Consider the following 15,436-nt stretch of genomic DNA (forward strand, 5'->3'; position numbering starts at 1 on the left):
TGCAGATTCATCATAAGAACTCTGACTTCATCCCCAAACATCCCATCAGTTGTCCAAGCCCCAGGTCAGTGAAATACCAGTCATTGAAGTAAGACAGGGAGCCATCTATATTACAAAAAAGTTTTATAAAAAAAAGTCACTACATTGTGTGTATCTGAACTGTTGCCACCTGCCACAGTAACTTCTAAATGAAGGAAGAGTCATGGAGTCCAGTTCCAGTGTTAAATTCAGTAACATCTCCTGGAAGTCTTGTACCTTGATATTTCAATGCTCACTCCCTGATTGCAGAGAGAAAGCTGTTTTTCTAATCTTCACAGGCTGAAGGAGCATTAACCCAGACTTGCTAGGCTGAGGTCAGTGTAGATGGTTTCTTGTTACTGAAGCAGCACAGAAGACTTTAATTTTTGTTAGGAAAAGCATATGCTGCCCTTGCAGAGTAGGAGCCAGTAGCAAGGCTTAAATGAGAGCTTTCAGTAAGACAAACTGTCCGCCCTTACCGCATTGCTGCCTGTATCTAGTGTTCAAGTGATTTGTGCTTTACTTGAGGACATTAATGGAAATAGCAAGGAAGACTGTGCAAGACAGGAAATTAAATTGAGCCGTGGGCTGGAGGTGGCAGTTCAGCCGCACTGTTCCAGCAGAGACAACAGTTCACAGAGATCACAGTACTGTAGTACTGGGCAGTGAAGCATTAAGGCACAGAAGGAGGATTTTTTCAGGTGAGGAAAACATGGCAACTAAGAGCCTGAGGCACATGGGGTTTAAAACCATCTGAGAGGTAGGTAAAAGAGAAGCTCAGACCTGCAGTGAGCCTTCATTTACCTCTTGATTGTATCCATAAAAACCTGTATCAGTGCAGCAAATGGTATATACATAGAAGAGGGAAGCACCAGCTGAGAGACAGTACATGGCCAGAAGGAAAAGGCAGCACAACCTCAAAAAGGTCTTTCAAGTGGAAGAATTCAAGCATAGTGTTACATCCAGTAACTTGAGAAGCAATTCATTTCCTTTCTTTTATAGTGCCAGGCCTCACAGCAAAGGAAGGGACATGACAAGTTCTTTTCTATCACCAAGGAGTAACTGGTGAGGTATGACAAACTGAGTTATAAAGTTTCCTATGTGGAGAAGAATATTAATTTGCAGAGGATCAGACAATAGGAAATACTTTTAAAAAGGCAGCTAATCAAGGAAGGAGGTGGCCCGGAAGTGAGCTACAGAATTACAGGATAGGTGTAGGCAAAGTTGAGGGCAAGGGCTCTTTTTTTGGAGGTATCAAAAATTATTCACTATGATCCCTGTCTGACTACAACAGACACACTGTTTCCAGGAACCCTAGAAAAGGAAAGAGCATGAAGAAATCAGAGGCTTAAGAAGCCCAAGTTCATCCTTTCTTCACTGTGTTCTGCCACATTTTTTCGCTTGACTTGCCTTCTGTCATGCTGGCTGTCACTAGGCCTAGCACAGACCGGCTGTAAACATGATTCCAGGTAGTGAGGCAGGCATGGCTCCTTGAGAGCCAGTGCTGAGGTAGGTTTGAGAGGTACTCCAAGGCTGCCTTCTACAGAAGATGTAGGACTGGCACTGTTGACAGAAGCGTAGCCTGAGCTCCCTTCCAGGCGGGGATTTCTTGGGGTGAGATATGCTGAAAGGCTGCGAGTGTCATCCAGCAGCTCAGCCTCCCTCAGCGCTGCCACGTGCCCGTCCCACTCTACAGCTGGGTTGTCTTCATCGCTGGAGTCCTGGCAGCAGTGCTCTGCTGGGTCCACATAGACCACCGTCACGTTCAGGATCCCACTGGGACCTGTCACTGCAGGATGATGAAAAAGGCAAGTTTTGATTTAGGCAACACCAAGCAGGAAAAAACAAGCAAGAGCATAAACTTTATGTCTACTTACACGTGGAGGGGAGAGTAGAGCACTAAGTTCACCCTCCTTTAAAATAGTAACTTTTACCCCTTCAGATTGTTTGGACAGGTACTAAGAGCTGTTTAGAAAATGAACTGCCAGTCCCAGAGTCAGCAAAACAGAGTGTTTCTAACACAGTGGGCCATTCATCATGTTTGGTCCACTATCACCAGTATCTGAAAACAGCCTCACTCTGAAACACTAAGCAGCTACAAAACCCTTCATCATGTTCTGAAGCAATACAGAGAAAAAGAACAGATATATACCTCTACAATAGTTTAACAATTACAACCACTGGGGAAGGGGAAGAGTTTTTCCAACTGGTCTTCAGCTGAAAGTTCAGGCTTCTGTTGCCTGAGAAACAGTTTTAAGCAAAGATGTAAAGACAGTTTTAATTCTCTCATCTGCTTTTTATAAGGAGAATAAAACTCTCACCATCTCCCTCTCTCTCGCCTTCACTTTCCTGATCACCTTCATAACCAGAGCACGAATCTAAACTCCAATCAAGGAAGTTATCTAGAAGACTTTCTTCCTGGGTGGATAGCTCTGCTGTGGGAGTAGTCACAAAGCTGCCTCTGTCATCCTGAATGCTGTCTTCCCTCCTCCTGTAGAAAGAAAGTTCAGAAGTCACATATTAAAAGCTAAGTCTTTTTTTTCTGGCTCATATATTGGTATGTCAAGGTAATTACAGAAAAATTTATCATATTTAAGAATGGAACCTCAGGATACTAGAGGGGAGGAAAGGCTCATGCTAATCTTCAGAGACATTTACAGGGATGAATTGTACCAGCCTTTTAGTTCTCTTTCCAGAAGGAGAGCTAAGGAAAGTCTGAATTTCCACCACATTTGTGTGCAAGGGACTGGGCTCCGGATCCTCCTGTTTCACACCCAACAATGAACAGAGCTGGCTGTAACTCATCATCTGAAAAACAAAAAGCCACTAAGAATTAGTCTATGTGATTCCTCTGCCAGGACGCTACTTCTCTTTATTTTCTGGGAGAAACCTATACCAGTGAATTCTTCCCACGTGTGCTCAACCGGAACAGTTATAGGCCCTGCAGATCAAGTTTAAAGCCACCACTTTATTTAGATACTCTCTCCTCCAAAAGTCCAAAGAGATCAACCCACTTCATTTTATTTGGAGTTTACCACTTCTGCCATATGGCAGCTTTGCTGTGAGTGTCAGACATCAGCAAATGAAGACAAAGAGCTCACCCACCTTTTCTTTTCCTATTTCTTCATAACGCTCATCTTCAAATCGCTGTTTCACTGCAGTTAAGGACACCTGCCTATAATCCTTTGGGACATCATCATGGAAACTGGAAAGAAATATTAAAGCCCAATCTTAGAATGGATTATATGAAACGTTAACAAAACCTACCAATTCAAGTACTCTCCCTCTGTCCATCTCAGCTCTGTGCTAAGGAAGTTGGTGTTTCAGCAGAGCTGCCATGGACCTAGCCAGGACACATGGTTTCTAAGCATATGAGCATCTAATTCCTCTTCTGTTCCTTGAGGTAAACAAGACATTTGCCTTGTACTCTTTAAAAAAAAAAAAAAAAAAAAAAAAAGCTACTTTTGCTACTATAACTCCTGAAGCTCACCAATAAGTCAGTTGTAGTCTTCTGAAAACAGTGCTTTTTGGCAAGCTGAAACCCTTTAAGCCTTGAGGAGTGTCAAATTTTCTGTAACCCAGGGCCACTAACAATTGGGAGAAACAGAAGAGCTGTCCCCAAACTGGCTCCGAGGCCTTAGTACCTTGTGGTTGGGGGAGTAAGGCAGTTTCCCGAAGCCACATCCTTCCTGGGGAAGGGCTGACTGTGTAGATGCAGCATGTCTGCAAGAGCAGGAAGCCAAGTACTCATGTGCCTCCCCCAAAAGAGTTCCAAAACTTACCACTTTTGGTGAAGGCTCAGCACACAGGGCAACAGGTCTTCAAGAGAGAAACCGGTACACTCAGACAGCTGGCTGGTCCAGGGGTGTGCTGGAGAAGAGAATACATACCACGATTTCACAAAGCTCAGGAGTTCTGTAATCAGTCAGATTTTATGGGATAAAGATCATGATCTCTACAAGCTGATGCCTGCAGACAGTTCATTGAAGATCACAACTAGCTTCAAGGATAACTTTACCTGCCAAACTGAAGCAATACTTAAGTACAGAAATCTTCAGTCTCACTTAAACACCAAGCTTACATAGTCTGATGCTAACACTCTTGTTCATCATAGCTATTAAGATGTAAAGCAGACTGAACTCAACTCTTCATTCTGAAGACTTATACCTGTCCCCCGCTTTGCCCTCAAATGATTGGGACCGTCTTGCCTAAATACAAAGTAATGTGAAAATAAAAAAGCTCCCTAAAAGGACAAGGCAGACTGACAGACCCTGCGGCAGCTCCGCTGAAGAGGCTGTTCCTTACCTTGCCCATGGAGGATCCTGGCTAGCAGCAGAGCTGCAGCAGCCAGCCGAGCTGGGGAATACACACACAGGCTTGTGTTCAGGAGTGACAGTTCACAAATGAAGCTGTACAGGTGAAGAGTTCTTCTCTCCAGTGAGACTATGTTTGACAATACTTCTTTGTAGTCCACAATAGTAGGTATCTAGTACACAAAGGAGAACAGAGTTTGGCAATGCAAGATTAGCATAAAATATTTAGAACACAGTTGCTTCCAGGAGATGCTGTTTTAATTACATTAGTGGAGATTTTTGTGTGTGTGTTGTGTTTTTTTTCTGTCTTGTTTCATTTTAAACTACTACACACTGACATCAAAACATTCTCCAGTGAAAGAATAAATGGCCTCTTAAATTTTAATTTTTAATCTCTATAGAAAGGCAGAGGGTCTTGTATCTGCATGCTCTTAAATATGTGTGGGCTCCACTGCTGATTGAGAACACTCACATAACAACCTAGCATCTTAGATAAGGAGAAGTACTAATTACAAAAGCCTGACTTCAATAGCAGCCCAGGGGGTGAAATATTCCATCCACTTTCTGAACTCACCCTTATCTTTCCTTCTAGGGCAGAAATGATCTCACCCATCATTCTGACCAAGTCTTCATATTTGTATGTGTTGTCTGTCAGCCACACAGCTTCCCGTATAGTCAAGATCTCTTTGCTGATGAAACTGCAATATTAAATATTAACAGTTAACCTCAGAAGAAAGGGAGTTTGTGCGCCTGTACACTAATGATTTTGTGGCAGATAAACGCACCCAAGATGACTGAAGAGTTAAACAACTTTATAAGGTACTTTCCCCAGGTGCAGACCAGGAAAGGAAGAACAGCATCTCCTCCTTTATTTCGCCTTTAAGCTGGAGCCACCTACTAGAAAGATTCCTAATTCCTCATTTATGAAACCTCTCTTAGGGGAACTAACACACAAGAGTAATTTTCCACCACACCATGCCATTCATCTGAGTGTAGCAAACTAAACTAAGTAACAATACTGCTGCCGTTATTCTTTCAAAGGTTACTCAAGCTAATATGGCATGAAAGTCTTCAATTGCTGATGGAATGCACTTAGACTAATCCACCACTGTGGAGCTTTTTCACATTCAAAAGCATAATCAAGGTATAACACTTTGTGTCTTGCTGCAGAGATTGTGAGTGTCTGTATGTGAACACAGCAATGTAGACAGAAGCCAAATATTCTTTCCACTATTACCAGCAGCAAGGGGAAGCTTGAGAGGCAGAAATTAATTCGAACAATCACAACGGCCCCTGTTTGCCAGCCAGAACCCCTACCGTGTGCAAATGACCATGCAGGCTATTCCCAAAAGTTGGAGTCGAGCCCGAGGTACAGGTCTCAGCTTCAAATAACGATCCACACATCCCACTGTCATGTGAAGGCATAGGCTGGAAAAGTCTTTCATGGTAGCCACTTCTACCAGCCAATCAATCAGGATGTACCTACAGGAATGAGAAAGACACCCAATCTATGCAGTCCAAAGATATTCAAACTGTTGCTGAACACCCTCCCCACACCTAGTTACAGAGCCCCTTCTCCATATAAAAGTTCCAACCAAGAAATTCAAACAAAAGAATTTTCAGAATAATGACACGTTGCACTGGGATAAGGATTTGTAACCAGAGGCCAGTGATCCTCTGAAGCGTCAACAGTCTTCTGAAGTTGTGAAATGGAATTAGAAGCTAGCCTATTATTAATAGACACTTGCACAAGGAAAGGAGTAGGGCATATCAGTTAGGAGGCTAAAGGCCACCTAAGATAACCAGAGAGTAACTATACCTCTGACAAGTCAAATAGTGCCTCTAGCACTTGAAGAACTTCCAAGTTCTTGCATCTGACAAAACTAACAGCCCAGAGAAAACCTTACTCCTCATTTCAGTTCTTCATCAGGGCTTGAAATAAGGGTTCTAATACACCCTCTTTGCAAATGTCACGTGTTTCTCTGATTGCACGTAATGCATCACAGAAGAGTAAAGCACAAGAAGCCATCTTCCAATAGATCTCATCCTAGATTTGTTTCATTTTGCAGATGTACAGAGAAATTTGCAATGGTTTCTGCTGTGGCCTGACTCTGAGATACGAGTTTTTACCTCATTGTTTCATTCATTCCTTTCTGCACAGTGAAGATACTTTGCTTGCTGATAGGAAGGGAAGCTTGAAAGATTTGAGACACCACTTCACTGGAAGATTTTGCTTCTAATCCTAGTTGGCTTCCATTCCCACAAGCTTTGGCTAAAGCTATCTGTAGTAGAGGGAACAAAAAAAGAAAGTGTTTTTTTTAATGAAATGCAAACTAAAGCAGCAAAGGATGGTCCTGTAATTTTCCTGCTGAAAACAGAGTGAACAAAACAAACCACTTGAAAGGTACCAGAAACAGTAGTTCTTAGTTTGACTTAAATATTGAATGTACACATTATGTGAGGGCAGGCTTTCAAGTTCATCAAAAGATGCACCTTTATTGAGATTGTACCACAGATGTGCAGTATTTTCCAAAAGAGTAAATACATGCGTGCATATATAGATATTATTCAGCAATTTTGACTCTGCTTCTAAAGAGAGAAGAGGAATCTTAGTCTATAATGACAGCATAGGAAAGACCAAATTAAAACAGTTTTCCTGGGAAAAGTCAGTCCTACCTGTGCTTCCCAGCAGCCCTTTGCCGCATAGTCCCGTAGCTTCCTGAGACTTTGGAGGTATCTGCCAGGATCTGACATCTACAGAGAGGAATGTAAACAGATTTCAAAAACCATTACAAACAGAAAGATTGCAGTACTAATATCCAAAGAAAAAACACTGTCTGTGGGTACATTTATAATTTCAGCAACCAGTCTGTTTCTCATCACAACACTGTTTTCAAGAAACTTTCTTCAGTTCTTGCCAAAGGTCTCACAGGAAATGAGACAGGACACTCAGGATTCCAACCCATGAGCAGGTTTATCAATGACAACGCAGGGACTCTTCCTCCTCCTGTTCACAAGTGAGCCATACGATCAGTACCCAGCAGTGCCTATGCCTTTAGCAGTTAGTATAAGAGAACTTGTACTTGCACCTTGGCTACAACTGCTTGTAGACTCACTCACCTTAAACACCAAGGCAGGCACCAAAGCTCATTTGAGAGATCTCTTAGTGCTCTCCTGGTTTATGAAGAACATGAGCTCAGAAGGAAATTGCTGTTCCTCAATGTTCATTACACATAACAGAGGTCTAGAAGTTACAGTGAGAAAGCTGTTTTGCGACAAAAAAATGCTACTTACAGCAGCCTTTCTGTTACTTTCCCAAAGGAGGTAGGAGCTGTTTAAACAACCCTGCTTTGAAGATTCTTCAAACATTTCAAGGGATTCTTTTCTTTTTTCTTCATCCTAAAAACAAAAGGCATGACAGTATTTTTGCTGTCCAGCCAGCTGGGTCCCAGACCTCAAACCTTCCAAAGCTGCAGAACTGTACTGAAACCTACAGAGCAGAATGAACCAGTTGCAAGTCCCCTTCAGACTACGAGGGGTGCTCCCACATCCACTCAGTGCTGCCATTTGAAGGTCCAGCCTCAGGAAGCAGTTAATGGTTTCCCTCAGCTAGACAAAAGCTTTTTGGCTTGCTTGCCACTGAAGGATTTTATTTTTTAATACGCATTATGACTGAAAGGCTTCCTTTGAGACCTGAACATACTGAAAGCTCATGATCAAACCAAAATTAATTTCACTGTTTGTAAAATTCAATAAACTAAGGTGATAAAGTTTCTTTAAACAAGCAGTAAATTAAACTCATGAGAACAGAAATTCTTAGGCCACTTGCGAAATCAAATTTTTTTTAGTCAAGATAAACAGCATTAGCATCACCAAAAAAAGTACCCAAACACATCAAATCAGAAACACTGCTCACCTCAAAGAGACTCAAGACCTTAGCCAAGCAGTGGAGAATAGATCCTTTTTGAGCCTGAAGAAAGCATTAAGATTAAGCATTGTTAAAGATAAACACAGAACAATAGCAATTTTTCTGGTATTTCTAGTCTACAATTTTGTTTGCCAATCAATCATTCCTCCCCCTTGCTTTTCTCAATGTTTTGTTATCTTTGAGACAGTACTGAATCTCTCAGAAGAGAGAGTACAGGCCTCTGGCACTCATATCCACTGTGGTTTGGCAGTAAATTCATTAAAATGATTGATTTGCAGTCAGTTAAGCAACAAGAGAATAGGAGGTCCTCAGGCAAAGAAAAATATTTTTTCCAAAACAACTAGCTGCAGCTAATAGCCCAGGTTAAAGTCAAGGGCAGAAAGAAATCTTACTTTATCCAACTGACACTCTGCTTTGAGACTCTCACAGACGACAGCTTTGCAACAGCTTCCACTCAAGGACCAGGGAGGACGGATGAAAAGCCAGATAAATGGGGCTGCACACACATTCAAACGCTCCGCCAGACTGAAGAAATGTGATGCCTTTAATCCATTCACTTCAGCACGACCCTCGTCGGAGATGGACACTGAAGAAAAAGAAAAAGGCAGAAATCGTTTGGAGTTTATTCACAACTTGTGCTTGACATTTACTCAGGCCAAGACAGATCTGTAAATAAGCTTTTAACTCATCCACTTTTCCTTCTGTCATGTCATCTTCCCCAAAGACCCAAGTGCAAGCTTCCATACTTACAGCCTTCATTGTACAGGTATGCTATCCCCAGCTTCACAGCAGCTTCAAAGTTACCTCTTTCAGCAGCCCTGAATGGGAAACAGAAGATACGTGAGGTTGGAATCAGTAGGTGCTTCCAGGCCCTCGACACATCCTCAAACAAGTGACTTTAGTGGAGGCCAGGCTGTCAATTTGGTGATCACCAGCCATAAGCATCTATGTTTTCACTACAGAAGTGAAACATAAGTTATGCTGGGGCTTTTCTTGCTACAATCCTTTTGTTTGCCAATGTCCAGGATAATCTGACAATTCACAGCAACTGTTTCCCGTTCCCATGTAACATTCCCAATGCCAGAACACGTTAGCATGTTTCAGAATTTGTGCCCTCAAGGACATGCACCAAGCACTTGTGTTTCTCTCTTCAAAACTAACATGCACATACTGGTCTTCTTCAGAAAGGACATAATATGTGCATCAGAGCAGAGGCAATAGTCAGAAGCAAAACAATTAGCATGATGTTTAAACTGACTAATCACCTTCAAATCAGATAAATAAAAAGATGCTCTCTGTCCCTTTTAAGCTGACTTATTATCTGTTCAAACTTCACTTGTTTTAATAGTGAAATGTACATATTTTAAAATATACTGGTTTGCACAAGAAATGAGCAAAACAACTCAGAAAGACGGTTATGCTCTTGATCCTCTGATCTCACTTGCACATTCATACAGATACACCACTAAGAGATCTTAGTTTGCAATGTTCCAACATGGAGCATTCCCTTAAAGAGAAGCTATGTGCCACAGGCCCTGCTCAAGTTAAATAGACAGCAGTTTAAGCTGCAGCTTAGACATGAATCAATAATTGTTCGCCAGCTTAAGCAGACTTCTACAAAAAGGGACAGTCAGATCCCCAACTTGCAGTGAAGACTGATAAGAATTTTGTACTTACCTTCAAGCACCCTCCTCTACACTGTCAGACCAATTTGATTCTTAAAGCTTACCTTTCAAACATCTTCAGATTGTTTGGAGAAGGCCATATTTCTTGGAAACTTGCACATGCCCAAACACTAGCATGATTATCCACAAGGTATTTAAGGTGTGAGTGTACCTGCAAGGGGGGAGTATAAAGTAATAACTACCAAAATAAAGGGACTAACAGAAAAAAATAATTCTTTGCCATCTAATTTTAGATAGGCAACTAATTAATAACAAGTTAATCATAACCCTTTTCCTGCCTAACCAGCAGTAAGGCAAAAGATGGCAAACCAAACTAACTTGTTTAGTCCCAGTGATCTGGCAGGATAATTCCCACAGAAAATTTACACAGAGCACTCAAATAGTGCTGCTAATCTTGTTAAGCTCAACTACTGAGAAATAAAACTGCTACTGGGATAGCAAAAAGCTAACTACTCTATGTATTCTTTGATTTTCTTGAGGTTTACTCTGACACAAGAAGCTACTCTTTTCCCTGTGCAGTCCTGACTCCTAAAGGCTGAGGTAAGTCACCACAGCGGGGAAGCAGTAGCAGACTCACAGCTCTGACCGAGAGGATGTCCTCAGCAGGAAGGCCTTTCAGAACATGAAACAGAACGTCCTCGGGCAGACTTAACAACGTCAGGACTCGAGGCCGTTTTCTTATCCTTCGCTTTGAAGGGAAGGAAAAACACCTGGAACATCTACAGTGAATCACTGGAAAACAAACACACAGGACACCTCAGTTAGTCAGGGAACAGTACAAGGAAAAAAGGCACTACAGAGTATACACATATATAAACCTGTTTACTTGAGTACCTATTTACTGCAGCATAGGGAACTTCTTCTAACATATTAATTGTAGAGAGTTTAGCATGCGTCACATAATGCTACAAGACTAAGCCACAAAGCAGTGACTCATGCAATTTGGTCAATTAGGCTAAGAGGCTTGGAAGGGATGGCTCACACACAACTCCTCCTCCTCGAGGAGAATCCCTCCATGCCCTAACTCCATCATTTGACTGTGTTCAGTTAAACTGTCACTACAACAACATTTACCTCCCCCAAACCCCAACTTTTCCTTCTCAATTGATGGCAGTCCCTCAAACATGACCAGAGAGATGAAGAAGTTAAGACCCACCAAACCAGCTCAAGCCAAAAGCCCGTCTTTCTACACAGCCAGTTGCTGTCGTTGCTGCTCATGGAAGATCCCCCAAGACCAGGAAGCCCTTTTTTTTCCAAGTTTCACCATTCCTAGACTAAGGCATCCCCTACATCTTCTGCTCCTCATTAAGACAGATTTCACTCTCTCTGCATTCGCTAAGAGAGGAAAATGATCTAACAGATAAGGTAAAATACGAGAAGAGCACACGAGCACTGCTCATGGGTAGAGATTCATCCTCCATGGTCCCTTCTTCACTTGCCAGGGCCAGCATTTGGGCTGCTGCTAAGAGCCTGGTCCCCACCCACCAGAGTCTCACAAACAAATGGCATAAAATCTGAACCAGTGAAACGTGCCATGAGGGAAAAAAGCACATTCCCCACCTCTAGCCCTCAAGCAGCAGCAAAGGATCAGCCTTGCAGAGCGGTGCTTGGGTTGGGGGACGCGAATTGATCCCGGTTCATGCTTAACTTTTGGTGTCCTGCCATGCAACAGTGGAGATGCCAACACCTCTTATTTCCAAGTCAGCCTCTTCTAGCTCTCAGAAGCAGTCCATAAAAGCAATCAAGGCCCATTTCTGAGCAAGAAAAAGTCTGAACATTTTCTTTGCAGACATGAAGGCATAAAAAAATCAATTCTGAAGTGAAAGCTCAAGTCCCACAAATTAAAGCACCATATAAGGGCCTTTGTCTTTATTACAGAAGATCTCTTGGTTGTATTTTTCAAACCTGGTTTAAGTCTTACACAACGAGGTTGTACTTGGGAGATTTATTTACTGTCTTTTTTCTTAAATAGTTCAATAAAAAGACACAGACTCCATAGAGAATCCAATATTGTGTAACATGCATGTGCTAGCATTGCTTAACCTATTTCCCTTGTTCATTTCTAGCCTGAAGATTTTTTTACTTAAATGAATACAACAGAGTCAAACTAGTAGCATAATACATATAACAAACCACCTCATAACCACCAAACCAAGTTGGAGCTATGTAGTCTCATGAGATTATAGGGTCAAAGGTATAAGAGAATAATGCAGCTCTCAAGTCTTTTTACAATGAAGTAGAAGGCGGTTGAAAAGTCAAGATGAGGCCAGAGAATTTTAGTGGGGCAAATATTTTTCTTCATGAATATTTATTCCCCTCTGGCCTTGTCTTCTACTATAGGTGTTTAAACATCTCCTGATTTTAACCTGGCCATGGGAATGATGTTATGCTAGTCTCCAGTTCTCCACACACAACTTCACTGAGAGACTCAAGAAGCAACACGTTGCATTTCGCTTTGAGAAGAGCAACAGCTCTGCCCGGATGCAGTGAATGGGAAACCAATGGACTGGCCAGTTACCCCCTCACGTCTCCAAGCAGGTCAGCCCACAGAACTGGGACTTGCACAGCCCCACAGGCTGCACAGCCAACTCAAAGTTTACAGGCAATTTGTTCAAAGCAAAGTTGTTGCATCAGACTCAATTACTTAATACAGGTTTTCCAGTTTGCAAAGAGAAGGTTATCTGGGTTTTCAGCAGGATCCTTAAGAGAAGCCTGCAGATTTCTAAGGGGTCTGCGAGCCATGGCTACCACTGTACTAATACAGAGTTTTCTGTTCACATATGCTATTAACATCCTTAGCACTCCAGGTTTAATGAAATGAACCACTAAACTGAAACAAAGTAGCAGGCAATGTCTCATCAGTAACACATATCTTATCTGTTACCTATCTTGGATTAAAAAGTTATCCCCACGAAAATAAAAACTTTTTGATGTGCACAGGGCAGAACAGTGCTATCCTTCTAATCCTGGAGAAGCCTTCAGAAGTATTATGGCCATGAAAAAGAATTGGACTTCTGCATTGGTATGCCAATTAAGCCTGAATGAACACCTGAGTATGGTCAGCATGGGGCAGCTTAGAGAAGAGAAAATTCAATTTCAAAAGACAGGGAGACAGGTAGGGAAATTTTAAATTTATTGCTTCACAAGATCTGAGTGGTTTAGGCTGGAGATCACCCAGCCCTGCCCAGGTGGGGTCAGCTACAGCCGGGTTTGAAAGGACGGAGGAAACTCCACAACCGCTCCGGGCAACCTGTGCCACCGTCTGGCCATCCGTAGAGCAAAACCTGCTTTCTCTCATGTTTGAATGGGGTTCCCGCATATCACTTTGCGCCCAACAAATTCAAAGATGCACTGTATGTTATTCCGCTCGTAATCTACTTTTCCCCATGCCTGGCTTCGAAGCGAGACGAACAGGAGCGCCCAGACCCATCCAAGAGCCAGAGATGAGCTCCGGACCCTGCAGCGACGGAGGGAAAAGCGGCCCCGGGTGCGACAGGGACCCCCGAAGGCGGCCGGCAGCCCCCCGCGGGCCCGGCCCGCAGGTTGAGCCGTTTCCCAAGCGAGAGGCCCGGGGAAGCTGCAGCCCGGACGGCCCGTGCCCCCCCCGGCGGAGCCCCGAGCCCCCCGCCCGGGTCGCACCGCCCCCCGCCGGCGTTTGAATTCCGCGCGCGGCCGCCAGGGCCCCGCCGAGCCGCCGCCGCCGGCCCCCGCAGCCGTTGTGTCCCCGGCGGCCCCTCAGGCGCCGGCGGGAGCCGCAGCGGAGTCCGCGCAGGGTCTGCTCCCCCGAGGCGCGGCCCTCCCGCCCCCGCAGTCCCCTCAAGAGGGGGTCGGCGCAGGGCGGGCGGAAAGGCCGCGGCGGAGCCTCTCAGACAGATGGGGGAAAGCATGAAGAAGGACGAAGGAGTACCCCCGGAGCCCGCGGCTCGGTCCGTACTCACCGCCCGCCTTCATCGCGCCGTGTCCCCCGGGACCGAGCGGACACCAGCGGCCGCCGCACCCAGCCCGGCTGTGAGTGAGGGGGTCCGCGAGGGGGCGGGACCGAACCGGCCGGCGGGAAGGCGTGTCCTCCTGCGGAGGACACGCCCCCACTCATCGCCACGCCCCCTCGCCTCTCAGCGAGGGTCAGGGAAGGCGTATGCGGCGAGGCCCGCCCAGGCCACTCCCCTCAAAGCGCCTCCCCGGGGCGGCCGGAACTCCTCCCACCCGCGATAGGCCCGGCTCTTCTGAGCGACGCCTACCAGCCGCGCGCACTTTTTTTTTAAACACAGCAGGCCTCGTGATTGGCTGGAAAGCTGAGGAGAGGCGGTACCCGTCCCGCCTCGCGGGCCGTGATTGGGCGTCGAGGATGCGAATTCGAATTGGGGCAGTTGGCGGTTCGAGCTTCTCGCGGACACTGCGGCTGCGGCGCATGCGTACGGGTCAGGATTTCCCCCCATCCACCCAAGTGTGGGGGTGTTGCCGTGACAACCGGCTCCGGTTGCGCGCCTGTTCCCCTCGGGTCGGTGCCGCGGTCCTGCCGGGGACCAGCACGGAGCCGGGGCCTGCGGCTATGGCGCAGCGGTGGCCCGCGGTCCCCAGGAGCCCGGGATCCCCTCCTCCGCACTAGCCCTCAGCCGGCAGCGGCCTTGCCTGCTGCTGTGGTGCTGCTCACCCACAGCCGCCCACTCCAGCAGCGAGGCCTGCCCGGCCAAGGGAGCTACACCATTCAAACTGCTGAGGGAACGCTGGTGTCTTACATCCATCTGATTTATCTCCGCTCTGAGTACCTGGGGTCTGGGGGTGTCAGTGCTGGAGCAAGAGCCGCAGGGATGCTGGAGAAATGACAGACAGACCATTTCTGATGACCTGAACCTTCACCTCCGCAGAGCCCAGCTCCTGCCCCTTCATGGCCTTGTGTGAGCGGGAGGGGGAATTAGGAAGACAATTGGGAGTCAAAAGTTCAAACCTGAGTCAAGGATTCAGAGGAAAGCCCTGATCCTCAATGCAAGGAGCATAAAGGTGCAGAGAGATAAAGATGTCTACTGAAGAGGCTGGCAGACAAACAAGGCGGTGTCAGGAAAACCAGTTATTGCCCTAGCTCACCTGAAGACTTTTGTGAGTTTTTTTAGAAAAGAGCAGCAAGAAGAGGAGCTGTCATTTTGTGGGACATAAAATGACTGTGTAATGATTTGTAGTGGCTGGAAACTTTCCCAACATTGTGTACCTTGAATAAACATTGTCAGTCCCAGCGCAGTTGAGCTTTCTTCCTGGTATCGTATATATGAGTTTTATTTAAGGACAACCATAGATTTCACAAGCATTTTTCATTGGTAGAACATGAACTTCTGGATGCTTCTATGCATATGCACCCTTGCAAGCGGTTGTGATCACTTTGAAATCTCACCAGTGATCTAATTTTATGGCTGGGGTGGCTGAGTTGGGGCAGCTTGATGCTCCACAACCATTTGCAGTGGCCACAGGGGGTGAGCTGCTGTGGACAGGCTTTCTTCCAT

General features: G+C 45.1%; 1 protein-coding gene and 1 long non-coding RNA gene across 3 annotated transcripts; one reads left to right on the forward strand and one right to left on the reverse strand.

Annotated features, from left to right (window-relative positions):
• Nucleotides 1-108: 108 nt before the first annotated feature.
• Nucleotides 109-14,083, reverse strand: CCNF (cyclin F). 2 transcript variants are annotated; one of them, XM_065031016.1, is made up of 18 exons: nucleotides 13,883-13,984; nucleotides 11,505-11,698; nucleotides 10,522-10,676; nucleotides 9,989-10,095; nucleotides 9,010-9,077; nucleotides 8,652-8,845; nucleotides 8,248-8,301; nucleotides 7,626-7,730; nucleotides 7,008-7,085; nucleotides 6,462-6,613; nucleotides 5,649-5,813; nucleotides 4,906-5,029; nucleotides 4,324-4,504; nucleotides 3,801-3,888; nucleotides 3,124-3,223; nucleotides 2,696-2,826; nucleotides 2,340-2,509; nucleotides 109-1,807 (listed from the first exon to the last, which is right to left on the reverse strand). In XM_065031016.1, the coding sequence occupies exons 4-18, from the start codon at nucleotides 9,997-9,999 to the stop codon at nucleotides 1,359-1,361; spliced, it is 2,070 nt and encodes a 689-aa protein (XP_064887088.1). In that variant the 5' UTR covers nucleotides 10,000-10,095; nucleotides 10,522-10,676; nucleotides 11,505-11,698; nucleotides 13,883-13,984; the 3' UTR covers nucleotides 109-1,358. The 2 variants fall into 2 exon arrangements, with proteins under 2 accessions (XP_064887088.1, XP_064887087.1); XM_065031015.1 differs by lacking the exon at nucleotides 11,505-11,698 and having other exon boundaries at nucleotides 13,883-14,083.
• On the forward strand, nucleotides 12,324-15,186 carry LOC135575500 (uncharacterized). The gene is made up of 2 exons (XR_010466339.1): nucleotides 12,324-13,952; nucleotides 14,213-15,186. It is a non-coding gene; the product is annotated as an uncharacterized LOC135575500 (long non-coding RNA).
• The last annotated feature ends 250 nt before the right edge of the window (nucleotides 15,187-15,436 follow it).

The sequence above is a fragment of the Columba livia genome, chromosome 15 (genome assembly GCF_036013475.1).
Source record: "Columba livia isolate bColLiv1 breed racing homer chromosome 15, bColLiv1.pat.W.v2, whole genome shotgun sequence".
NCBI lineage: Eukaryota > Metazoa > Chordata > Aves > Columbiformes > Columbidae > Columba > Columba livia.